This window comes from Zootermopsis nevadensis, unplaced genomic scaffold (genome assembly GCF_977971745.1).
Source record: "Zootermopsis nevadensis isolate Lab colony 2312 unplaced genomic scaffold, Znev_1.0 Znev_ptg000023l, whole genome shotgun sequence".
NCBI lineage: Eukaryota > Metazoa > Arthropoda > Insecta > Blattodea > Termopsidae > Zootermopsis > Zootermopsis nevadensis.
The window spans coordinates 2349553-2377475 of NW_028259155.1; the positions used below are offsets into that span (position 1 = coordinate 2349553).

Sequence of the window (27923 nt, forward strand, 5' to 3'; positions counted from 1 at the left end):
GAGAAGATTTTATTGATATTCTGATTCATCAGTTTAGTAATAATTTAATGATTATGTAATATAACCATCAAATAATTGATAACCTTCAGTGTTTAGCACTCCTCCATCCTATTCAGGAAGTCCAGGTTTATATCTTTGATTATTAGAAACTCTTGTAAATAAGATGGCTGTCTTCTGGGTTGTAGTTCCATGTAGTCTGGTAGAAGTGTTAGAAGACAGCCATCTTCATACTCACCACTGTGAGAACTTCAAATTCTATCCTGTATATAAAATATTTAGAGAAGATCCTCTCTATAAAAATAAGAAATGATATGATTAGGTTAGGTTATTCATAGTTTAGTATTCCCATTTGAATTTTGGTTGGGAGGTTGGTTATCCAGGCTGATTTTCATGGAAAATGTTTTTTTTCTCAGTTCCTCCAGGCAAGGGCCATAATAATATTTCCATTCTCCATTCATTTATAATAATCTTTACAATTTATCATTAAATGCTATATATCCTATGCAGTTGACACTGGGTTATTAAATAAATCAGAAACAAAACCTATAACATAAAGTCTTGTGAAGTGTTATCCTGACATATTAAAGTTTTTGAATTAATAATAGTGATGAAAATAACATTGATATTGAAGCAGCTCTGAACACTGTTACTGAGTAGGCATTTTTTGTGTTCTCGTGTAAATTTTATCCCTTTTTTTTAATTAGTTTAGTTAGATTTGTACATATTGAATCAATCTGCATTGTAATAATAAACAATCTGGATGAGTGTGAAGATTTGGCTCTCTTTTGGGTTGTTGTGCTGTGTAGTCTGGTAGAAGGTTATCAACATTTCAGAGGTACTTGTTGCCTCCATCATCAGGAATATTGCATTGATGATGGAGGCAGCAAGGACCTCTGACACGTTAGTAAACTTCAACACAACAACTAAAGAGAGCCATTTTCAGACTCACAGCTGTGAAAACCTCAAATCCTACATCTTTAAATTGCCTTCACTGTAACACACTTTATACTGCATAGAACTCTTTGTAAATTGTCACCTGTAGTATAATTAGAATATATCAATGACCCCATGTCTAATGGTTGGCAGACAGGCATTCACAGGTAGAAAACTAGTCCACATCTTTTTCCTTGAAAAATAATGTCATTGGGGATAAGCCATCTTTGTAGTTATAAGCAAGGGTTAATATTATACACCCCTTTCTTCTTAATTTATAATTTTCGTAACATTTATTACTTGACATCACGTACGTATATCAGTACTTGATAAGCCTTTATTAACCCAGAAGTTTATACTAACAATAAGTGAGATTTCAGGTTCTCATGGCAGCAAGTATGAAGATGGCTGTCTTCTGGGTTGTTGCACCATGTAATCTAGTAGAAAAATGGTAGATGTTTACCAGCGTTTCACAGTTGCTTGTTGCCTCTATCATCACCCTGATGATGGAGGCATCAAGCATCTGTGAAATATCAGTAAACTTGTACCAGACTACGCGGTGTAACAACCCAGAAGACACTTTCAGTTTATATCTAAGTGCTGTAATTAATTATCCTGAGCAGTTAAATTAAAACTTGTATGGCTCAAATGTGAATATGCTTCTGTTGCCTGGAAATTCATTATAATGAATAAAATTGTCCAGACTCTAAATAATTCAAAGACAATTTGCTACCTCATGATATAGCAGATCTTTTGTGGACATAGTTTCATTAGTTATTTTATGAAAGTGTTTTAGTTTATGTTTATGTATTTATGAAAGTATGAAAATTTTAAGTATTTGTAAAACTATTTTAGCCAGATTGAGCCAATCAACACTTTATTCCAGATGGCAGCATCTAGATGTCTCTTTCCTTCTTAATGTACTTAAAAGAAATGACTTGTTTTTCCATATTTAACTGTCTGTGGAGATTAAGTAGGATTTTAGGTTCTCTCTTGTGACACCAAATATGGAGGCCCCTGTCCTCTGGGTAGTTGCACCATGTAATCTGATAGACATTTCTAGTATTTCAGGGGTGCTTGCTGCCTCCATTATCAGAATGTTGATGAAGACAGCAAATACCTCGGAAACTACATGCTGCAACAACCCATAACACAGCCATTTTTAACTGGAGATCACTCTACATTTGTGATTAATCACAATTTTAAGGTCAATCTCAGAGCTAGTTTTTTCTGATGCCAATGCTCTTTGCAAGGACATTAATATTTTAACAAAGATTATATTTTGTTTATATATCATACCGAATCACTTGTAATTAGACTTTCTTTCAGCTTTTTTTTTGTCCATATTTTGTAGTTTTCATATTGTGCATTTGTACTGTTCTTTTGTTTGTTTTTAATGTTATTTCTTGATCCTTTACATCATTTGTAGATTTTATTATGTTACTTTATCTTATACTGCTGTTTTTAGTGATGGATTCTAATGATAGTTTTGTTTGGCTGTTGTCTAGTACAAGCATAAATGAATTGAATTTTTATTATATAATTATTGTTGTTACTATTATTACTACTAATACCATCATGGCAACTACTGCTTTTGAGTAAACTGCAGTTTTCTTCCCTATATTAAAGATGCAGTGTGAATTATTGATTTCATTCAAAAATAATTACCATTATGTACATTACATGAACTAAATTCTGCAAAGTAAAAGCAATTTTTAAGTCCTTTGGACTAATTTGGTTTGATTTTAATATCAAGCTGTCCATTACTGATTCTAGTGCCTTGATGCAGAAAGTGTAGCAGAGCATTGGGATGTAGAAAATAGCAGTACCTTATCATTCTGTCCATTTGTGTGTAATTCACTGTAGCACACCAGACTTCAAATAGGTTCAGAACATTTAAATGTGCAGAATGAAAAACATGAGAACATGTGATAAGTACAGCATGCAGAAATGTTATGTTAGTCTCATGAATGGATTAAGTTGCTGAAATGGGAATGTTGCATTAGTTGTTTAGTTTGCCTGTTTTAGGGTTATGTAAGATGTTAGTATCTGCTTTATGTATTAGCAAAATATGTAGATGTGAGTTAGACTGGAGCAATAGACATTTGTCTTAGAATCTGCACAAATTTTCACACATTTTGAAGTTCTGAGTAAAATACAGAAATACTAATATATCGATATTAATTTATATATTAATGAAATTTCACTAGTAAATCAGGATTTTGGTTCTGCATTGGTGTTTCCTTTTCTTCTTTAATTAAGAGCCATGCATATTTTAAGCTCATTTTGTGTTATTGTGATTTAATAAGGAGCATAATTAAATAACACAACTTTGCTGAATGGTTAGGACTTCTGGTTCATATTCAGGAAAACCCATTTTCAAATCATGACCCAGAGACCAGCTGTCATCCTTGCAGGTGTTCGTGGTTTTCCTCAGACCATGCAAATGCTGGGATAGTGCCGTCAAATAGGTCATGACCACTTCATATAATTTTCAGTGTGTTATCCAATAATTATCTCATTTGTGTACAAATAGATAAATAAAAAATAATATAATTTTAAGGTATAGGAACATTATTTTTATTATTATTAAAGTATAGTATATATCATACTGGTACCATATTAAGTACAGTTTATCAGTGTGCATTGTTTACCTTGTTTTGTGTTAATATATTCTACAAAGAATTAAATATTTTAGCTACAAAATCATGAAATACCATAAATCTTATACCATATTTGTTGGTGATGAAACACAGAATTTTTAATCCTCTACATCAAAATTCATTACAGCAGTTTGATGGTTCAGTACAAGTTTCAGTTTCTATTGCATAATTTTTCAGGGAAAATTCTTCAGCTGTTCAGATGGCTCAAAGATGACAAAAGCAGAGTGTCGGTAAGTTGTAAGAGTACAGTTTGCTTCTTAGCCTCTTTAAAATGTTAGGTTAGGTTATCCCTAATTTGACTTTCTTAATGTTACAATCTCTAGTGTGAAGTGATAATAGGGAATGAGACTTTGTATGGAGAGAATTCTGAGCCAAGAATAGTTGATAGTTGTACATACCTTTGGCACATTTTACTGTTGTAATACATATATTGTGCGGTAGCTATGAAACTTTATATTGGATTCAGATTTTTCATTACCCAGTTATTATTCTCTCCCATTTCTGTGTCTGTACTTATATTAAGGCACTTTAGAGTTAAGGTTTCTGAGTAGAAGAAATTTATATTACCTGTAAAGAATGTATATAAAGTAAACAACTGTGTAGTATATTTTAACATTTGTTTAATGGTCCCTATGTGTGTAAAAAAGTAAAATATTTGTTAATTGTTTTAGTGCTTGCTAACCCCTCACATTAAAAAGGGAAATATTGATGATTGTAAAAGGAAGAAGGCATATGTCCCTAATTTCAGAACCTTTGCTTTCATTTATTGTAAATAAAATTAATAAATAACTGTATTACATATGCCACGGTGGTCTAGCGGTTAGAACGCTGGCCTTGTAATCCTGGGCTCTCGGGTTCGATTCCCGGCGGTGCCCGAATTTATAACTTGTGTTGGGGAAGGCCGTGGTCTAGGCAACACGGAGTTTTCCTCCGTGGCATCCCAACAATTACTCCATTCACACACAGAAGAAGGCAATGGCAAACCACTTCTGGATCATCTGCCAAGAACGTATATGAACAGGTCCCAGTCCGAGAAAAGGATGGAAGGATCCTGTTCATATGGACCTGTCGTCAGACAGAACACTAAATAAATAAAATAAATTACATATAAATAACAATGTATGCATTAATGACAATTACTTAATTTTTTTAAAAAGTGCTTAAATGTCATAAAACAGGCAATGAATTAAACAATAATTTATTTAAATTTCTTGCTCCAAATTATCTCCTCAACTTCCTTATAAAGTTTGACTGTAGAACTTTTAATTATCCTGTACATGCAATACTGAAACTTTGTCATGTCCACGTCTACCTTACAGCCATTGTTAAATGTGATTTGTTTGTTTATTGTGTAAATATTTATGTAATTATTATGAGCAAGCAAATGGTATGATGTATATTAACAACTTCCAGTGGTACATACCTTGTGTTTGATGATGGAGATATCAAGCAACCACATGTTGAAGAACGTACATGGGCAAGGAACCGATTCCACTTTGATGACGTTGCCAAAGCTATGCTAACATTGTTTACTGTATCAACATTTGAAGGTTGGCCTGGGTAAGTCAAAGTTTTTAAAAATCCAAGTTCCTTTTTTTATAGTCCAAAATTTGAGATTCTCCTCTAATTACACATTTCTCCTTGTTTTAGGCTTCTCTACGTTTCAATCGATTCACACGATGAAGATGAAGGACCCATCCACAATTTTCGTCCCATAGTTGCTGCTTATTACATAATTTATATCATCATCATTGCTTTCTTCATGGTTAATATTTTTGTAGGTTTTGTCATTGTGACTTTCCAAAATGAAGGTGAACAAGAATACAAAAATTGTGAGCTTGATAAGAACCAGGTACTTCCATTTTATTTTAAATTGGATCTGTATCACGTCATCATTTTGTTATGTATATATCGCAATGAATTCTTTAACTGAACTTCACTGTACGTTTTCTGTGATTTCATTCTTGTATGTCGTAAAGTACCATATTAAGCCATTCTTAATTTATTTGAGGACGATAAAAAAAATTGTTAAGTGCAAGACTCTTGGATATCTGATAAGTTCATAATTATTAATAAGTTGGAATCTTCTTTGTATTGTTCAAATTAAGTAAAAATTGTATTCCAGAAGATTAAATTCAGGCGAAATAGTGTATGCAAGAAATGTGGCACCTAAAATCTTTTGTGAACTTCTGCTACATCTGCTGTATAGAGAAATAAATATCGGTGAGAGATAAAACAGAAAATAGGGGGATAAGAACATACAATCACATAGCGCTTAAACCCATTGTGCTGCGGAAAAATTTTCCTCGTGTAACTTTGTGGGCGTGTGTATGTTTGCACACATACACATTCATGCATTGTTTGTCCATCTTTTCTAGTTGAATTTTTTCTCAATGAGAACAAAACTATATAGGTTTTGTGTTAAAATTAATTTAAATTCCCCATACGGATAAAACTATAATTCTGAATCTACAAATCTTAATTTATAAAATGAGTTACGTACCAAATAATGAAACATTTTTACAGAGCTGTATGAAATAAATGAAAAAGTTGTTTTTATTTACTTCACGGATAATCCATAAGGTGACTGCATGATATCTATACAATAGAATCCAGTTTCATTCCTGTAAATTTAGAACAGACTAAAATCCTGAATCATGTGTCTTCCGTATCATATCAATGAGCAAGTGAAAACTTAGATATGTATGTACTTATTTCTGTGTTGCTGCCTGAAATTTTTAATTTAATATCTTGTTGCTTTGCAGAGAAACTGCATAGAGTTTGCTTTAAAAGCAAAACCCATTCGCAGATACATTCCGAAACACCGTATCCAGTACAGAGTATGGTGGTTTGTAACATCACAACCTTTTGAATATACAATATTTATTCTCATCATGTTAAATACCATCACGCTGGCAATGAAGTTTCACAATCAACCAGAATCTTACGAAGAATTTCTCGACGTCCTTAATGTCATCTTCACGGCTGTGTTTGCTATGGAATTTGTATTCAAGTTGGCTGCTTTTAGGTTCAAGGTAAGCAATTAAAATACCATTGTTTAAACGTGTATAAATGATTGGCATGTTCCAATGTAGCAATGGATTTGTAAAACAGTAGTTAAAGACAAATGTAAATAATTTATTTACTGTAACTATTGTACATAATTATTGCATGACAGAGTTATTCAATATGTAAAATTAATTAAGTATTCATCATGATCTCCTAGAAATATTAGAGAATATCACAATGTAAACATAGCATAAAAAATTCTACTTCTTTCATGAACAGACTAGATTAACCCTTTTGCTGCATGCCAAATATTGTTGAGTTTCCAATGTGATCACACAAAATCTTTTTTTTGAGTTAGCACAAAAAAACAGCAAACCACGACAAGCAGCAGAATAAGTTTAAAATTCCCTGTTTCTTTATGAAGATTTTAATTATGAGTGACTTCACAGCATGACAACATACCTCATCAGAAATTCCATAGATGAAACATATAAATTTGTTATATAACTAACTCGTCCAAACCGCACGAAGACGGACATCGTGTGTGACATATTATATTATAAGCAGTTGAAGAATTAAAAGGGCGTAATAAGCACACGGTTTGAGACGCTTACACTTTCACTCGCTCCGAGCTCCAATTGGAATGAAACCATGTATCTGCACCTACTTATGATTGCGCACTGTTCCCATTGGTCATAGAGCAGAGACATAAGTGTTGATGTCACTTTTATTAATTTATTGTTAGTAATGGATGATGCATATAATTTTTATGTGCATTTTATATTAGTACATTACCCTAAGCAAATTTACTTTGCAGAATTATTTTGGTGATGCATGGAACGTGTTTGATTTCATCATTGTGCTTGGCAGCTTCATCGACATCATTTATTCTGACATAAATGTGAGTAAAAACAATTGAAAATATACAATTATGCAGTGTGATGTCGTGAACTTTAGTGAGTTCTTTGATTTACCTTGTGTATATAGAAAACTTTAACTAGCAGATACTCAAGACAAGCTTACATTTTGACCATCTGGGGTGTCTCATAATGGTTCTAGAGCTTCAGAATTGAGTTTGCAGAATATAATTTAATTTCCGTTATTTGTATAATCAAATAATTGGGAATAAAACAGAAACTGTGATAGAAATATTCTGTGGTATTACAAAAAACAAATGTTGGTCTCAGTAGTACAGAATATAAGACTTCTTACCATCACTGTAATTGTCTTATCAATGTATTTAATTAAATTGTATCTTAATTTATTATCTAAAGTACAGTTCCTTGTGTATATGCCTTACAAATTTGTGTTTATAATGATAATTCTGATAATCATAAGCTAAAAATAATATGTTTATGTTAAACCAGTGATTCCTAGGTATTTTAAGAACTTTTACATATAATAATAATTTTGATGATAATAATAATAATAATAATAATAAATTTAAAGGGGTTATTGTTCTTGGTCTGTAACATGAATTGTGCCTAGTGGTTTATGATTGATATTTATAAGTTCTGCAGAATCTATTACTCCATTTTCCATTAAGAAAACACGTTTTAGTTAATCATGCAATTGGCAGTGATTTTTGTAGTATGGACGATTAAACCTAGGAAAGACATGACACATACCCCCATCTAATGCTGAGTTATGAGTGAGTAGGAGCTATATCTCCTCTCCTCCCAAGTGCCACAGCATGTAGTAGGACAGCTTTACTTTGCTTAGTGTGTGATGTAGTGCGTTAAAGTGGTCTGGTAAAACATATGGTCTAACAAGGCAGTTGCCGACAATAGCTGCCCATATTTTCAGACTATACCATTATTCAAACATAGTCTGGTGGACATTATGAGAGTATTCCATACCCCATGTGTGTATATCATAATTATTTACTCTGTTTCTTGTAAATAAGGCTCATATGTCCAGATTTCATGATTTATGGAGTTAGAATGACCAGCAGTGAAGTGTAGAAGTACTGCGAAATGAAAGTTAAAGCCGGATGTGAAGGCATAAGCAAATTAATCTCTTTGGCTTTAACACAGAACATTTGCTACTACTACTCGCGTATGGAAAAGCGCTACAAAACATTTGATCCCAGGTACATCACGCAGTGCTTGTACAAAGCAAGATTGAACATATATTTGCTATTGTAAAACTCTGACATGCTCTACCTAAAAATACAGTTCCAATGTCCACCATGCTTGACTGTATGACTAAGCCATTTGTAAAATGCGGAAGAAATTGAAATTAAGTCTTAATGGTGGCAACTCTGGTAACAAGAAATGCAGATGAGGCTATGATGGGATCTGGTGGAGTCTGGAATCAGGTGATTTTGTGTTGGTGCATTTGGCAGGAATCTGGCTTCAGTTGTTTTGAAAATGTTCTCACATTTAATTTACTTTTTAAAGAAATTTTTATCAATTTTGTAATTTAAGTTAAATTTGAAATTATGATGCTGCAATAAATTATATTAATTTTCAACACAAAAGAGGGTAATTCCTGTCAACTTCGATGGGTCGAACTATGCTAGTCAGGAAAATATTTATTTAAACTTTCTTTTTTCCATTTACCTTCCATGTCACTCCTATAAGCTATGTTCACAACCTTCTGAAACATCCTGTATTTGATGCAGAGCACTTTTGATGTATTTATTTTCTTGCAGCTTAGAATTATCTGGATTTATTTGTGTGAGGTATGCATGGTCTTGCCACAACTAGAGCTTCAGCCTTTTGAACACATTCTGAAAAAAAATATATATTTTGACATACTGTTCCTTGGAAATCTGTTACATGGGCTTATACGCACAAGCACAACACACTATCAACAATCTGTGATTTCTTCTGTGTTTAATTATTCACTGAATTCAATTTAATAGGATACATATAAATCCCTTTATTTCTACTTCTAGCAATTGGCTACCCCATACTTCGGTGGTATTATGTCAGCCATCAATTGTTTTTTTTATTGAATATCAGTATTCTTTTCCTCAGATGGTATTATGAAGTTGCTCATGTTCGGAATGCTGACAAAGGGGATGATAATTCTATTGAAAGTTTAACAATTTTAACTAGCCTTACAGGGATATAATAAATTCTTGATAATGAATTCTGTTTATGTAAAAGAATAAAAAGCTCTTGTATTGTTATTGTGTTGCATCGACAGTCAGAAGGATAATTGCAGATAGAATAGAAGAGAAGAACACAGTAATAAATATAGCAAAATAAGAAATAATATCAAAAAATTACACGAGTGTAGACATCATTAAAAAACAAAGACCACTTGCTACTGAATACGTCAATGTGTTTGTAATAATAATTCAATTACATTATGTCAGTTAGATTAAAAGGAGAAGAAAATATGCAAAACAAACAAGCGAATTTATATAATTAGAATGGTAACACAATTAGTGAACGGTGAGTAGTGGAGGTGAGAAAGGGGGGGAAACAGGGTGAGCAACTTGATAATACCTACTTTTTGCCAAATATTATTAAAGTGATCAAATTAAGGAAGATATGTGAGTACATTTAGGACACACAGAAGAAATTAGAACTGCTTTTTCGAAACAACTAGGCATAAATGGAATGATAATATGAAAATAAATCACAAAAGGTATCAGCATTGGTCAGGAATTGTTGCATCTGAATGCTGCTTTGTCGCCAAAGTCATATTATGGAAATCTTTAACGCATGTTACTTTAGGGTTAGTTGCTTACTTGTAAACTGTTCTTTTTCAGAAACCTTTCAGTATCACCCATTTCTATCATAGAGATATTGTATCATGTCAACAGTTAAAATTTAAAATATATACAGGATTACAATTGTAGTAGGGTAAACAGTGCTGTGAATTATGAAATCTGATTCCAGGATTTATAACTACAAAAATGGTTTTAGCAGTCTAGCATGAACACATACATTTTTAAATATTGTATGTATATGGTACTGTAAAAGAATTGCAATAATTTATTATGCATTTTCAAGGTCAATGACAACTATTTGAATACTAATGGTGAATAGTAAAGTTTTGAAGTATTACCCATAATTTCCTGCTATAATAATGATCTACCAAGTGATCTCCTGCAGTTGAGTTCATTCTGAGTTAAGAAGTTGTTAATTCCTAGTTGATATTTCCTGGTAGCTCATATGTAGGCAACAAATTTCAGGTTCAAACTCCAAAATGGGTAGATAATATTTTACTAACTTTAAAAACATTACCATTTGGAGGTAGTTTGTAAAGAATTATTCATTTCTTCATGTACAGTATTTTATATAATATAATATTTAAAGTAATTAAAGTTTTTAAAATATTTGTCATTCTTAAACAGCATGTCAGTAGACACCTTTCAGTTTTATTGATGTCAGACTGAAGTTGTCATGCATATTCAAGTAAGAAGAATTGTAATCAACATGTTTATTTTTCTAGGGAGTTTACTTTACATTTCATATTTTGTATCTATTTAACAGTTATTCCACCAAACATCTGTGATGCTTGTTTTGTATGAGAACGATGCATTTGTTAATTTCTAAACTAAAAAAAAAAACATAGTTTATTATGATATCTGGCAACATTTCTATTTAATGTTTTCACATAAATAGCATGGTATTACCTCCCATGATGCAACTTTATTTTGTTATTTAAGTTTATATTATTCTTACTCATGTGGACATGAATATAACATTGATTCTGGCACAAAGAATGTCCCAGCTTGCACCCAACTTAGGTTTGCATTGCAAGCAGGAAGGCAGTCTTGTTAAAGCTGAACTAAAGAAGGTCTCAGGCATACCTATGCTTCTTTTCCTTTGCTTTTATATATACTTATCTTTCTTTCTTTTCTTCTTTGCCTGGCTAGTGTGTAATACATACCAAATTCTCTGCCTTGCAACCAGTAGATCTGAGATTTTCCTTTATATATAATTACAATTATTTGTTGTAATCTGTAGCTTGAATGAATCTACATAGAATGAATCTTCTTCTGTAGGAATGTTGGACAAATGACTACTTTTTTCTTATTTGCATGCACATTGCACATAGCTGTTGTAGAGTCCTCCATGATCAGCACAAACTGTTTTGATGCAGAAAAGAACACAGGTTTTGTATAATGGAATAATAGAAATTGCAGTGCTTGTCTAAGTGTTTTATTTTATCAGGCAATGAACTTCTTGTGGTTTGAGTAGAACCTTTAGTACATCACATGAAATAAATGTGTAATACATTGTTATATTTATGTGAATCTACAACATTCCCTTGTCTGCAGTTAGAAAGATTACTGCACCTACACTTAGAGAAACACAGTTCCAGCTCTCAATTTTCAGCAAATTTCTCATGCCTTAAGTTGAAGTGCACTTTTTGTTTTATGAAAGTTTCAGGTTATGTAAACATAAAACTAACCTTAAAATATCGTCTTGAACAGTAATGTTTCTAAGGTTAGTAAAATATTGCAGTGTTTAACTGCATTTTATAACTTGATGATTTATGGATCAGTGAATAATATGTAATGTGTTCCATTTTGAATTAGTATGGAAACTTGAAAGTGTACAAGACTCAGCAGTGACTGCCAAATCAATGACTGCAGTTTACTGATTTTGATGGCCTTGATATGGATGACAGCCCTTGTCTTATATTTCCGAAAGATTTAAGCTTGGGTGGCTGATCAAGGAACCCTGTCATTCCCAGATATAATCTGATACATAAATATCCCCACTCTTTTTTTAGTATATGAATGCAGGGCAACATCCATTCAAATTTGTTAAAAATAGATAAAATTCCAGTAAAAATGTGGCTTCAACTAACCAAGGTGTTTCCTTCCATGTCTCATCAATCCAGACCCCTACAAGGTTTAAGGTTTGTGGTTACAAGTCACGCTGATGTTATATGTGGAGATAGGCTGGAACTTAACTCTCCTAAAATGATACAAAAATAAAATAGAATAGGTCACTTTACTCGTTTGATTCATTGTTCTATAATTTGTGTGAGACAATTTTCCTGCTGTTTAGCTTCTTGTGTATGTCAGATTATGTTGTACTACTGAAAATGATCATACTAACATGAATTTCACAACAAGAGTGGAGTGGTCTTGTAATGATTTGTTTGGTCTACTTCTTGGCCTAGAAGGTGATGACGTACCTAGATTTTGACATCCTTGAATTTATTGCTTCTGTCACTAGTACCATAAAAAAATTTCCTGTCATCTTGTTTTATTACGAGAGTTAAGTTCCAGATTAGAATGTTCGTTGAATATTAGATGTTATATTCAAATTTAATTTTAGTAACCATTTAGCATGAATATTTAATAGGAAATACAAAGTAGAGTAGATGTTGTCATTACTTTTATATCGGTGTCTGCATGGAGGAAATAATCCTTACGATATTTCAAATTTTATCTTACAGTTGATTATTGATAAATTCAGGAGATTTAGAAACAATAGTTTTTGCATTAAAGAAAAAATTGTAGTTGCCTGTATGTTAAATTCTGTGAAATATTCACTGATACTTAATACACCCAACTGAATTTTGCATAGTAGGTCTGTATTTTCTAAAGTCTTACTTAATTTTGTAGTATTGCTGCCATTGAGCTGCTGGTATGATGCAAAACTTATTACTGTTCATTCACTATATGGAATTTGAAAGGTTAAATATTCTTCCCAGGCAAAATGGTACTACAGCCTTTCCACTACACAGAATCTGTGCATTAGTCACAGCATTTTATAGTTTTAGTTGGACAGCAGCAGCAAAATATCCTTACTGTGAAATTAAATCAAGGAATTCATAAAATGCTTGCATCAGAACCTACAGTTTTTGTAAATATAAGACCTACATGTAATTCTTAAAATTTCAATACTTGTAAACCAGTCACAAGCAGTTTTAATGTGATAATTTTTATAATCTCTTAAGTATCGTATTTAATATGAACAGTACTGCAATAATTTATGCTCATATATATTTTATCTTAAAGTATAGATTGTCACGTAATTTAAAGAACAATTTTTTGTTCTGATATTAGCAGTTAGCTTGTTAGATATATACATGGGCAAAATTTTCAAGGTTCGTACTAGGAAGCATATCATTGAAGTTTATTTTGGTGTATATCTGTTTCTTTATAAGTAGAAAAATTATCAAAGAATGCAGATGCATGATTGTAAAGTGTTGGATATATATATATATATATATTGATGTGAGTTTGTCAAAAAAATATAATTGTGATGAAAAGAATGAAGTATTTAAATAACTTTTATACTGAAATTGAGACATGTACTCCCTGAAATATTGTTTTCATAGTAGCAATGCTTTAATCTGATCCACTTGCATGAAATATACACTATTTTTTAACTGCTTCATATTGCATAGACAGTTCTTACTTGACATAAGAATTTTATCACATTAATGGTATTTTTTTATATATTTATAACAAAACTTTCAGTTATATTTTAGTTACATATTTATTATGTTTGCATTGCATGATTGATGATTCAGATGTGTTTGGGTCAGAATATGAGTCTCAATTTCATTGTAATTATTGCATTGAACAGATATTAGAAGTTGTTCCTGAGTGTTAACATGTTTAATTTTATTCTGCAATCAGCATGCAGTAATTAAAAATGCCTTGAACCACATACATTATTCACCATACAATGAAAAATCTATGCTGGATCTTAACCATGAATAGATATACACTTACAGAATTCTCTATTACAATTATCAATTTCAGTTTTCGAGGGCTGAAACAAGGTAGGTTATATTATGAAGTGAAGCATGTCATATACATGGCAATTGTAAAGAATTCTGGAAGAATGTTAAAGAAAGTTACTTAAAGTTAGTTATTTATTCCTGCACATTATATATGTCAGTTTATAAAGCACATAACAAGTAATTAGAAAGTGTTTTAATAACAAAATATGTCCTTGGGTAATTGAAGTTGATGTAAGAAATTTAATGTTAAAATGAAACAGTTCAGAATATGATAACGTCTTTATGAAATTAATATTATACCAAGAATACTTACATGAAAATTATAAATATTATTATTACTAGACATATGACTTAAACGTTTTACTTAACAATGCATGTATTCTGTTGATCGTTACAAACCAAGAATAAATATCAGAAAATATTCTTATACTTTCTGAATTATACTTAATATTTTACTGTCTTTATTATCGTCAATGTGCAACAAACATTTGCCAAAAAGTCACACTATGAACACAAGCAAAAATTATTGTATTTAAGTGCATTTCTTCCAGAATCCTTGAGTGACATATAAAATATTTTTCGTGTGTTCTTGCTGTTTTTTTTTAAAAAAAATTATGGAAGAAAAAAGGAAATTCTATTCCTGGTGAGGTCCTGTTCTAATTTTATTCAATGTTATTCTATCTATCTACCATTCTAGTTATTTACAACACCAATAATTACAAATTTTAATATCAGAAAAATACAATAAGAGGAATGTATAAAATACAGAGAAAATTATTCTGTTTTGGTATATTTTAAACAGTTTTTGTGGCCAGACTTTTCATTTTGCATTTTAAAGGAAAGCTCAAGATGAATTTTCTGCAGCAATGCTAACTCTGCCAGTTGGTGTAACAACAAACGTGCTATCATGTCCATCTTCATTAAAATACATGAAATCTTTATGAATTAAGACCTCTTTTAATATAATGTACCCTTTTTTTCCAGCCAGAGTCTACCATGATATCCATCAATTTCTTTCGTTTATTCCGAGTTATGCGTTTAGTGAAACTTCTGAGTAGAGGTGAAGGCATTCGCACTTTACTTTGGACGTTTATCAAATCGTTCCAAGCGCTGCCGTATGTTGCCCTTCTCATCGTCATGCTGTTCTTCATCTACGCTGTCATTGGAATGCAGGTAAACCTCAATATGCAACAAGATTAATGAATTTCCTTGTAATATTTAGTTCCTCTGTTGTGAATTACTAACTTTTACTTTCTTTATTTTATCTACTAATTTTAATATTAAATTAACAATTCAATTTGTGTAGCCAACAATTATACACTAGCTTTGAAATTCTAAGTGACATGAAACTAATGGGTTAATGTGTATTTGCATTTACTGGAAAGTATTTGATGTTGGAGAGAATAAATTTAAATAGAACTTCTGCTTACATAATTTTAACTATAGTTACATTATAGAAGATGTAGGAACAATGTTAAACATGAATTACATTGATGTGTAGATCACTAAAAACAAAATATTGACATCTTTGATATTAATAATGTGCATCCTTCGCCCTTGGTTGTTGGATGTTAGTGCTGACACAATATGACTTCAGGCTTGCCGCACTTTGCCTGTGAAGTCCAGATGATTTGGTCCTTGTACATTTTTCTTTTGTTTTTGTTTTTTGGTATTCTACATGTCCGTCATTCATGCCTGCCATTTTTTCTGTGCTGTATATATGTGTGGTTTTTCTTGTGTGTAGAGCTATGTGTTCGTGTTCTAAGTATTTTAGCATCAATGTGTGAGGTAATGAATACATAGAGGCACTCAGTTAAGTATGTGTTATGTTTTAGATGTTTGGAAAAATAGCACTGAATTCAGAAACAGCCATTCATCGCAATAACAACTTCCAGACTTTTCCCCAGGCAGTCTTAGTTTTATTTCGTTCAGCAACTGGTAAGTAAATTGGATATAGAAATTTTCAAACATATTGTAGAATTATAGATATGTTTAATTAATCATTGTTCAAACTTTAATTTGTTAATTTGTTAGTAGCAGTTGCAGTTTGAGAACTATTTTTCTAAAAATAATTGTTTCTGACCTTGCACTCTGTCATATTGATATATATTTAGTTCTCTAATAATATTACTTTCTAAAGAAAAACCATTCAGTTGTATTCGATCCTTCAGGTAGGTCAGCGGAGATTTTCTGTTTTTGTTACTTAGGTGAAGCCTGGCAAGATATCATGCTGGACTCTTCTGCACGTGAAGAGGTTAAATGCGATCCCAAGTCTGATGAGACAAGCAAATCTACCTGTGGTTCTGACTTGGCCTTCCCATATTTCATCTCGTTCTATGTACTGTGCTCATTCCTTGTAAGTTTAATATAAATACGGAAATAAAACTGAAGAATGTGCTTTCAAAAATTGCTCCCTCCATTAATTGCTGTTTTTGTTAATTTGTCAAATCCTGCTTCAAGAGAAAGATCTTTTCCCAGAACATAATGAAATGGAGTGAACAAGTTTTGAATCTACACTTAACCAAATGTAATATTTTTAATACACACATCCATGTTACTGTTGCGTTCCATGTAATTATCTACGTAATTCCTGAAGACAATGTTAAGTTTGAATTGAACATTTGGTTATGCTTGTACTAATTCTGTTGGTTTTTAATTGAAGTTGAACTTCCAATGAGACATTTTGTTAAAAATGTTAAAATATTGATTTTGTGTTGGACTGGTTGAATTGGTTTACTTATAATCTGTGTGTAGTAGTATGTTCCTCATGAATGCCATAAAATTATGTATATTTTTATTCTTATAGATCATTAACCTGTTTGTTGCTGTTATCATGGATAACTTTGATTATTTGACAAGAGATTGGTCAATTCTGGGTCCCCATCACCTGGATGAATTTATTCGACTCTGGAGTGAATATGATCCTGACGCTAAGGGACGCATCAAACACTTGGATGTCGTAACTCTTCTCAGGAAAATATCACCGCCTCTTGGTTTCGGCAAGCTCTGCCCCCACCGCGTTGCTTGCAAGGCACGTTGCACTTAAGTCATTTTGTTTCATGTTGACCCAGTATTTGCTTAATGGGATTAAACTTGGAGCTTTTAAATGAAGATGATTCATAAAAGATATAAGTATTGCATTATAGAGGTTATGTTTGTTAAATTCATAGATTATATAATATCAAATCAAGAAACAACAGGGTGACAGTGAATGATGAATAACTGGAATAAGTGATGATTATGGTCTGTTTATACAGGGTGATTCAAAAGGGTAGAGCCAAACTGAAGGAGCGTATAGAGGGACTCAGACAGGACAACTTTCGAATAGGAATCCATGTCCTCCGAAGTTATCCTGAGTCAGTCGAGGCCATTGAAGGTAGGGAAGTCTGATAACATACCGCTGAAGTAATTTGGTTTGTAAGATTGTTAATGTAATCCTTGTACATTAATAAAAAAACAAACTTAAGCTAGTAGGAGAATAGCAAAGTGTAATTATTTCAGCGGTATGTTATCAGACTTCCCTACTTTCAATGACCTCGACTGACTCAGGATAACGTCAGAGGACATGGATTCCTATTCGAAAGTTGTTCTCTCTGAGTCCCTTCAGTTTGGCCCTAACTTTTGAATCACCCTGTAGATTATGCAAATAATTATTAAAATTAACATAAAATGATTTTGTCATTGCAGAGGTTGGTATCAATGAATATGCCATTGAATAGTGATGGGACTGTTTTATTCAATGCAACATTATTTGCTGTTGTTCGGACATCTTTACGAATCAAGACAGAAGGAAATATTGATGATGCGAATGCAGAACTAAGAGCAGTCATTAAGAAGATTTGGAAGAGAACGAGTCCCAAACTCCTGGATCAAGTAGTCCCACCACCCGGAGGTTTGTATTTATTCTTATATGTGGTCCCAGTGTCAACATTATCCTAACATGTCGATGTTCTACGTTTTGATTCCGTGTGTTTCGGAGGACCTGAAATTCCGCATGTTCTCAACATAATTTAAGTAGATGGTAATGTCAATAAAACAGTCATTTAACAAGAAAAATTTTCAATTCTGCTTGCAGGTGGCTTTACCAATAATATAAGTAATTATGCTATGTGAGATTATGGTAGAAATAAGTGCACATTTTCTATGAATTCTCACTATGTGGATAATATGAATAAACATAATGCTGACAAACTACTCAACAGTGAAGTCGAGTTAACGGATATGCTGGAGAAAATGTGTCCCATGAAACAGATTTTATTGAAAGGTGTACCATGTGAAGTGTTTTGAACACTATGGTGTACTGATATTTTCGCTGATAAAGGATAAACTACTCATAATTGAGGGACTTCAGTTTCACACAGCAGTATTTATGAAGATTGCTGTCTTCCGGTTTGTAGCATTCCTCCTGGTGGGGTTTGTGTAAAAAGCAAGCAGGGGCAGAGCCACTAGCAAAATTCATGTCTGCCATTACAACTTTCAAATCTAAAATTAAAAATACCTTACAACGTTGTATTTTCTTTGTAGTGGAAGATGAAGTTACAGTCGGCAAGTTCTATGCAACTTTTCTAATACAGGATTACTTCAGGCGATTTAAAAAACGAAAAGAACAGGAACTCAAAGATGGCGATAAGGAGTCGCACAACACGGTGACATTACAGGTAAGTGAAGCCATGATGGCCCTGTTTCTGAATGTTACTGCTTGGAACTCTTTAAAATATCTGAGTAAGTTCTGAGTGGACAAGATTAATATTGCTTCTGTGTAAAATATTCCAATCTGATGCAGTTGTGTGTAACAGTGAAGTGGTTATAATAGCGAAGATTTCTGTTGTTGCGCTGTGTTGTCTGTGTTTGTTTTTCTTGAAGATATCCGTCTTCTGGGTTATTGCGCTGTGTAGTCTGGTCGATGTTAACCAACGTTTCAGAGGTCATACTGCCTCTGTCATCATCGCCCTGATGACGGAGGCAGTATGACCTCTGAAACGTTGGTTAACATCGACCAGACTACACAGCGCAACAACCCAGAAGACGGATATCTTCATACTCTGATGACGGAGGCAGTATGACCTCTGAAACGTTGGTTAACATCGACCAGACTACACAGCGCAACAACCCAGAAGACAGAAATCTTCATACTCTGATGACGGAGGCAGTATGACCTCTGAAACGTTGGTTAACATCGACCAGACTACACAGCGCAACAACCCAGAAGACAGAAATATTCATACTCTGATGACGGAGGCAGTATGACCTCTGAAACGTTGGTTAACATCGACCAGACTACACAGCGCAATAACCCAGAAGACGGATATCTTCATACTCACCGCTGTGAGAACCTCAAGTCTTACATTTGTTTTTCTTGTTGATATGAGACAAACATATTTCTTCTTAACAGGCTGGACTGCGTACCCTGCATGACGCAGGCCCTGAACTGAAACGTGCTATCTCTGGAAACTTGGAGGAATTAATGGATGACAATCCTGAACCCATGCATAGGGTAAGAAGGGACAATATTTTAACTGTTCTGGTCAATATAATAGTTAATGACTTATGTTTTATATAATTTTGATGCTGTACATAATGCTTTGCAAAAAAATCTCATATTAACTGTTTATAATATAAAGTGATGCTCTGTTAAACTATTGTAACCATGTGCAGAACATCACAATTTTATTTCCTAAAAAAGGTTTAGCTAAATTAGAAAGTAGTTGATATTGTTTTCAATTATTGAAAATGTTGTTTTATCTGCACAAGTGTAATAGTCACACATAAACACATGTGCGTGCACACATATCTACACATACCCATTTCAGTTTTTCTCACATTAAATTCTCCTGCAATGTAAATTCCTTTATAATAACTAAAATTATGTGCTCAAATCCCCATACACCACCCCTAAGAATTCTTACAATTGTCAGTGGAAAGTTTTACTTCTGTAGTGAAATTTGCCACATATTCATCCATTTGGAGGCAGTGAATTTGAGGGGGACTATAATCTTTATTCACCATGTGAAACATCTAAGTGTTCCTGCTGGCTTTGTGTCACAATAGTATATCATTAAACCATTAACCCTGGAGTTAAATTATGGCTGAGTGTCCCATAGATTTAAATCCCCTGTTTCCACATGGTAAATGTTAAAAGGAATAAATTTCATAGTGCGTGAAATGGGAATTTATAAATTAAATACTAATTTAACAAAACCTCAAATTTAAAATGATTATATATGGTGCAGCTTCCAGTGAGCTGTGGTATTATCTTACTAAAACTACTACTCTAGAGTTAAATTCCAGCCAGCTGCCCTGTAATATGGGTTTTAAATCTCCCTTTACTGCAAAGTAAAATTTAAAGAAGACCTACCAATACTGACTTAAAATTATTATTTGTTTCAGCGTAATCATTCACTGTTTGGCAGTGTTTGGTCATCGATGCGACGAGGCCACGCTGGTTTCCATCGTGCCCGGTCGCTAAAAGTCAACTCAACACAAATTAAGGTAAGCATCCAAGCAAGCACTTTTGTGCAGACTTTTAGTTATGAAATTCAGGCGTGCAAATTATGTGATACATATTGAAGAATATTATATTTACACATATAATTCAGTTCACGGTTACAAATGAGGAGAGTTTATTAAAATACCACTAATTTGCTATTGCAGAGGTTCACGTGTTACTCGGAAATTTTCTTTGGCGAAGTTAGTCATTATTGATGTATTTAACACCGTTCCACTGCTCTTCCTTGAGGTTAATTTCTGCTGTTATTTGCACATATTCCTTCAGGCATTCTTCAGTGAGACATGTCCTAGGTTAAGTTTATGTTCGTCATTAAGCTGAAACTGTTGGATACTGTGCGATACTAACAACATTAAGGCACGTTTTCAGACATCAGATGACTTTGTCATCATACAGAGTGACACAATATTGAATAAAATGTACACAAAACCTCTTATCCATGTGTTGAAAATACCTGGTTTAGTTAATATATTAATTAAATTAAATGCATTTGTATTTTGTGTTACAGATGAACCACTTAGATGTTCCAGGAAGGAATCTCAGAAAGGTAAGTAGATTATTGTATGATTTAGGAAGGCAATTCTGAAAGTATCTGATGGTCCTGTCAGGATACCTCGGTTTAGGGCAACACGCTCCACCATATTGAGTTATCTCTTGATGGATGGTATAGTTCTAATTTTTTTTCTTCCTGGTTCAATAAATTGTACCGACACAATTTTGAGGTTGGATTAGATGCACCTGAATTACAGTACCACTGTTTATACTGACAGTGCTTCCACCCTGTTGCCAGAGAATAAGTAACAAGTGAAACATTTCCATCTTAAAGTCATATATAATGCAAGCTTTGTATTTCAATAGAAGAATGCGGAAATTAAAAATACACGTGTGACTGAGTTCTTCTGCCACTTGTTCAGCTGATAATGGTAAGACAGAGAGGGCAAGATTTTTGATACAGTTTTGGGCAATTATAATTTATTTCCAGCATGATTTCATGCTTCATGAAGGATAATAGGATTGTTTTGAGTATATCTTGAGAATAAAAAAAAATACATTCTACCTTCTTCAAGGACTAAAGTTAGTTTTCGTGTACAGTGTTATTTCACAAGTTGTTTGAAACACTCTTCTACTACAGTTTATACATATCTAATAATTTATCTTTCTTAATTTTTTTTTAATTTCCATCATATACCATTACAATACCTCTTTATTTTTAAAATGAAATGTGACTGGTGTGATATGTTAATTTCTCAAATTTAAAACAGAAATGGAAATTCTGAAATGTTCTATAATATGTGTGGGCAATGGGACTATGAGTGAAATGTGGTGATAAAATATACCGATAAGCTTTTTATCACCAGCGTTGAGGAACAAAATCGTCTGACTACAACTAGATGAACCTATTCAGCTGAGTCAGGAGTAAGAAGCAAAATGTGTCTAATGGAAAGTAACAAGCTTGTACAAAACATAGTTGTGACTCAAACCATCATTTCTCATTTCCATACTCTGTTATATTTACACATAAAATTAAAAGTACAAAAGGCCTTTGTGAACATGGTGAATCTTGAAATATTTATATTATATTCTCAGTGAATATTTTGTAACTACCCTGCATGTTTAATTACAGGAAATTAAATCCCACAAATCTATTAATAAAATAATCCATGGCATAACAGCCCTCTGAGAGCCAAAGCCTACTAGCTGGCTGCTGGCCTCACGTTCACATGCCTAAGCAGAGGTGAACGATCATCCAACCAGATATAGGGTGACATGTGGTCAGCACGACGAACCCCCAGCCATTGATAGTTTCCATGACCAGATTACGCTACCCATTGTAGCTCTCCAATTTCCTCACCATGCTGGGTTGGCACCGGTCCCATATGCCGGTCAGAAATCTCATGAGAAATTTCTTTCCCCAAGACTCGAACCAGCGCACATTCCATATCACCGGTCCGAAGCATGATGCCTCAGACCGCGCTGCTAAAGCGCGGGACGACGCAAATCTATTACTTTTACAAAATTGTATACCAGTAATAGGCATGTAGCGGGACGCTTTACTTTATACCAGTAAACTTCTTTGGTATTTTAAAATCTATGCACGATGTCCTTCAAGAATTGTTTTCTTGTGTATGTAGTTGTTTATTATAGGTCATTTTTAGATGTACATAAATATTTCTTTTTTCTGTCATCTACCAGTTTAGAAGCTTTTACCAGTCTTGAGTTTTACTGTGGACCAAAGTTAAATGAAAGCAGATTGACCTGTATCTTAAGCAGGACCTGAAGCGAACAAAAACCCGTAAATAAGGAAATGGTATCTTGATTATGACCCACCAATGGATGTTTCCATTGCATGCTTTATTGTTTTGCCTTAGGCTCAAATGTCTCAACCCTCATGACAGTACAGTGATAAAAGTGGGGGAGAACGGTCGAGCATGTCATGTGCAATGTTTGTGGTTGTCTGTCGACTGATGAGGCACCCATCTGGCAGAAACTTCCCTGTTTTCCAAGCTCTTTGTGCAAGATGATTGTGAACTGCTTTCGATTGGTTGCCATCTCTTTCAACTACAAGTTTCCGGAGTGTAACGCACCATTTTTCCCAATTGAGGTGATGTTTGTCTGTTGCATAATTTTTATCAGTTGTGCTACAAGTTTCTTCAAGCTTACACATGATGCACTTAAAATTATGGAATCTTCTTTCCGTCATGGTTTGGCAGCACGCCAACTGCATCACACTTTTACACTTGCACTTTACATTTTACTTTCTCTTGTATTCAGCTGCACCTCAGAATCTCGCATTCCTTTCATACAAGCTTTCGTGCTGAGAAATGTTGTAGTTTTCATCTGCTTATAACATTTAGTGCCAATGTTTAGATTTGGTTACAGCATCTGTCATGGACACGAATGTGGCAGTAGATTCTTCATCAAAAATAGAACGCACAACACTGTCAAAAGTAGCTGCATATGTGTCTTGTATCTAGATGCCTAGATATAATAAAATTTTGCAATCTTCTCAGGGAGGCAGAATGTGTTTGTACACCTCTGGTCCTTAATGCTGAATAAAGTATATCCTTGTCATGTATTATCTTTATTCATTATTAAGCATTACAGTCAAAAGATTAGCACTCCTACTTCAATTTCAGCAGAACTTCTGTTTGATTTTCAGCTGAGAAGCTATCTTAACTTCTTTTATTTCAAGTTTTGTAACCAGTTAAGAGAATTTCATTAAGAAAGCCATCAAGTTAAACTGTGTGGAGGGAGAGAAAGGGATTAGATACAACTACATGCAAGGTGTCACTCTGGTTTCAGAATTAAACTGAACGCTCTTTTTGAATGATTGCCGTTTCTCCTTTGAATTCAGAATATCGAGAGTCCAATCTTTGAGGGTTATCTGAAGTGGTTTTATGATTTATGCTGGATAAGTTCTGAGATTTTACTTTAAATAAGCCACAATCACTGTCTTGCTAAATACCTTTCAGCTTATGAAGCATCATTGCCATTCTCATTTTATTAATTTATACCGTCACCACATTTGCAAAGTGCCACTTCTGTTAGCCTCTGAAAAAGTGAGTGAAATATTAGATATTATAAACAGAGTATGGGGGAAGTAACTTAAATATCTGAATGCATGAAGTTTTGCGATTAACCTTTATTAAACATGTGTCATAGGCTAAGTGCAGCCCAGCACACCACTAAACGCTTAGCACTGAAGTTAGAGTATGGCTATTAGCCCTGTATTATGGAGATTCAAATCACCTCTTCCTGTATAATAAAGGTTAAAGAGCTGTCATAGTTTATGATGAATGTTTTATACAGGTATCTCCAACCAACTCAATTGACTACTTGCCTTATAACTCGATCCATCGTGCTGTAACTGAAGGCATGAACCACATTACGAGCATGACCAGGAGTACACTCATGCCACATATTACAAGGTACGGTCATTTTGAATGCATTTGAAATAATCATTGCATAAAATTTAACTTTTCTTATAGAGTAATTGATTATGCTGAAGGAAATCAAAACCTTTGAGAGTGGAGCAAACATCAAAATTAATAATTTTATGTGTGTTTCAAACCTTTCTTAATGTTGGTATTTTATTTTACTTCGTGGCGGACTCATATGAGATTTTCCATTATGTCATAGATAAGATGAACTTATAATATCCTTTATTATTTTTAGAGAATAAAAATGTTACATAAAACTTCCATTTATACCTTGGTCTTTCAAAGAGTATCTTCTTATGATGCTTCCCTTTCTTGTTTGCACCCACCCATCTTAATCTCTTTGATGTACAATATATACTACCATTTTACAGCTCTAAATATAATTTGAAATTTAATATTTCTTACTAGACCTGAAGCATATGTATGCATTGACTGAAACACAATATTACATCAAATCCCACAGCTTTCTAAACGTACCTATTGTGAACAAATTATACACATTGCAGTGCAGCTTCAATGCAAGACAATGAAGAGGGCTTGCAGGAAGAGGAGGCAATTCCATTACGTCCATTGACTGTTGCCGTTTCCAATGGGGACCCTGAGAGGACGTTTGGCCCCTACCAAGTAATCGAGTAAGCATCCCTTCTGTAACAAACCTAAAATATTCAACTGTCAAAATAATGAGAATGTTTTAAGCTGGACTTTTCCTCAGTTACATCAGCCATAAATACAAATATCCAATAATGACTCAATGTTTTTATTGTTAGAGATGTCAATATTGGGTTCTTGTACAAATTTCAGCCAACACGGAGGGGGCCAGTATCTACATCCAAACCATTACGGTAAGCGTCACGTCATATTGCGTGGCTCTCTTGGCCTGCCCCCTCCCCAGCTCACTTGCTAACACTCTCACTCGCATGCTTGCTGGTGTGTTTTCCTTACTAACATCATAACCTGGCTTCCAGCCTGCAGGATGAATACAGCCCCGAGCTGACCCCCCCTACGCCCCCTCCCCGGAGAGTCCCACGAGGAGTTGGGGGGGGCTCGTTCCGTCTGGGCTGTATGGGTCGCGAGACGTCATCGAGCTTCAGCCGGATAGCGGATGGCCTCAAGCTGGCCCAGGCACAAATGATGGCTGTGGCAGTTGCTAGTTTCCTGCCAAGTGACAACAGAGCGGTGGCGACAGAATGCCAGGGGCACGGGCGACGCTCCCCCCTCACTCACAGGGCTTCCTTTCATGGCAGAGGTCAGACCCCACTCTGCTCACTAACACCTCTCTTCCAGACCTTGTCACAACTAACTTTTTGTCATTTAAATTATGAGACATTATGCAATATTGCATTAATTTGTAATTTAGCTCTTAAGTTGTCAGTAAATGAAGCAGATGCGTGTGTCAAATGTCTGATTCACAGTGTCCCGAGCTGGCGAGTCCAATGGCAGTCTTGGCACGGAACGCCTGTCACATTCACTTCCTGGCAGTCCAGCTGACCGTCGTCCCAACTTCCCCGAGGTAGTTGGTTCAGCCGAAAGCCTGGTAGGCAGGGTGAGTGTTGAATGGTTTTGTGCCACATGCATTATTTATCATTCATGTATTGAATATTATTTTCTGACCAAAACATTGCTGCTTACAGGTACTGGTGGAGCAAGGTCTTGGCAAATACTGTGATGCCGATTTCGTTCGTTACACATCTCGTGAGATGCAGGAAGCGTTAGACATGACTCAGGAGGAGATGGACCGTGCGGCACATCGGCTCTTGCTGCAGGAACGTCAAGGAAGACCTTTGTCCTTCCAGATGTCAGGAGTGGGTGCAGGGGTGGGGACTGGGACGGGAGGTGAACTTGAATCAGGTGATACTGATCCTCACTTATAGCAGCGCGCCCCGCATGGACGCGGGCTTTTCCCACTGAGTTCCATTGTCTCAGTCTCAGTTTGCATTACCAAGTGCCTCATATACTTCTCCAGGGAAGACTCAAACTCAACGTACCATCAGTTTCTCAAACTTGCCCCATTTTTACCATTTGTGGATTGTTTGTCCTGGTGAATGAAAGTCCAGTGGATGTCAAAAGACTAGAATTGTTACCAAAAAAATGATTTTTTTTATTTGTTAAATGTTTATTTTATGTTAAAGGAATACAAGGTATGGAAACAAATGGAAAGATCCTGCAACACATATCTTGTGCAAAAGCGCAGTTATGAAAATACCTACTGATCTGAAAGGAAATTTGTTTATTAATATGGAATGTTTAGCTAATATAAAGAAGTTTTATTATTTTTATTATCCATTTAAATTACTTTGAAAGTACAGCTATCTACTGGAATATTATCATTGAAAGTATAATGCGTGTGTTAAAACATTTAAAAAGTTCATCCCATAGAGTTACGTTCTTATGTACTTTATTTGAAGAAAATTCAAGTTTACTCGCCTGTGAATGTTTACATTTAATAATTTAGAAGCCTGAATTATAAAGTGTGAAAGTGGACCATACAAGATATTGGTCTAATGTGCAAGTATACTGAAATGAATTTTCCATAACGATAGTGCAGAAAGTTGAATGAATCTTTCCTAAATTTAAACCTGAGAAATAATAAGAAGAAAGATGTTTAATATCTTAGAGCAAGTTCACCAACATCCTTTATGTTTAGCAAATAACAGTTTTCCCAACATTAATATTACTAACTTGATGCCATGTCATACACCGAAAGTGAACTATAATGCACGAGAAAGTGATTGTCTATTTTCAGAGGAATTTGGAATCCTTTAGAAGCTAGTTTTGCTAAACTGTGTTATGTTATGTGCCCATTTGAACAGGATTTAACATTGCTTTGCATGCACGTTTGGATGTGCATTGCAATGCAACTGTCTGCCCAACTTCCTGTCTGGACGATAGCTGGCTGATGGACAGAGTCAAGTGAGTTGCCTGGAAGGTGAGAATCTAATTGGTGGTCTGCATCCATAGCCAGCCATCAAACTAAAATATCTAAAGAAATGATCCCTTGTGATAAATGGATATTTCTTCTACTGTATTATTGATTTGTATAAAATGTATAGAAATGTTTTTACAAATGTTTTTGTCATGGAATTTGTACAGGACTGTAAAAACTATTATTCCCAATAAACTTTGAGCTGAATTAAAGAAACTTAATGTAAGTGTTTGTGGACACATCAGTGGCAAAAGCATTATGAAGTTTGAAAC

At 34.1% G+C, this 27923-nt stretch overlaps 1 protein-coding gene across 16 annotated transcripts in view; it reads left to right on the forward strand.

Annotated features, from left to right (window-relative positions):
- The window catches only part of Ca-alpha1D (Ca[2+]-channel protein alpha[[1]] subunit D), an 88325-nt gene extending 60458 nt beyond the window's left edge, over positions 1-27867 (forward strand). For 10 of the 16 annotated variants that reach the window (XM_087354707.1, XM_087354708.1, XM_087354701.1 and 7 more), the window contains 20 exons: positions 3774-3826; positions 5010-5156; positions 5247-5448; positions 6362-6631; positions 7423-7506; positions 12420-12437; positions 15267-15455; positions 16118-16220; positions 16490-16638; positions 17089-17313; positions 17970-18174; positions 18807-18940; positions 19675-19776; positions 20670-20771; positions 21296-21334; positions 24598-24716; positions 25235-25360; positions 25694-25974; positions 26141-26271; positions 26360-27867. In XM_087354707.1, the coding sequence (XP_087210833.1) occupies positions 3774-3826; positions 5010-5156; positions 5247-5448; positions 6362-6631; positions 7423-7506; positions 12420-12437; positions 15267-15455; positions 16118-16220; positions 16490-16638; positions 17089-17313; positions 17970-18174; positions 18807-18940; positions 19675-19776; positions 20670-20771; positions 21296-21334; positions 24598-24716; positions 25235-25360; positions 25694-25974; positions 26141-26271; positions 26360-26599 (2919 nt within the window). In that variant the 3' untranslated portion in view covers positions 26600-27867. Of the gene's footprint in view, positions 1-3773; positions 3827-5009; positions 5157-5246; positions 5449-6361; positions 6632-7422; positions 7507-12419; positions 12438-15266; positions 15456-16117; positions 16221-16489; positions 16639-17088; positions 17314-17969; positions 18175-18806; positions 18941-19674; positions 19777-20669; positions 20772-21295; positions 21335-24597; positions 24717-25234; positions 25361-25529; positions 25571-25693; positions 25975-26140; positions 26272-26359 lie in introns of all 16 variants that reach the window. The other 6 variants (XM_087354712.1, XM_087354702.1, XM_087354711.1 and 3 more) reach the window with 3 other exon arrangements.
- Positions 27868-27923: the final 56 nt, after the last annotated feature.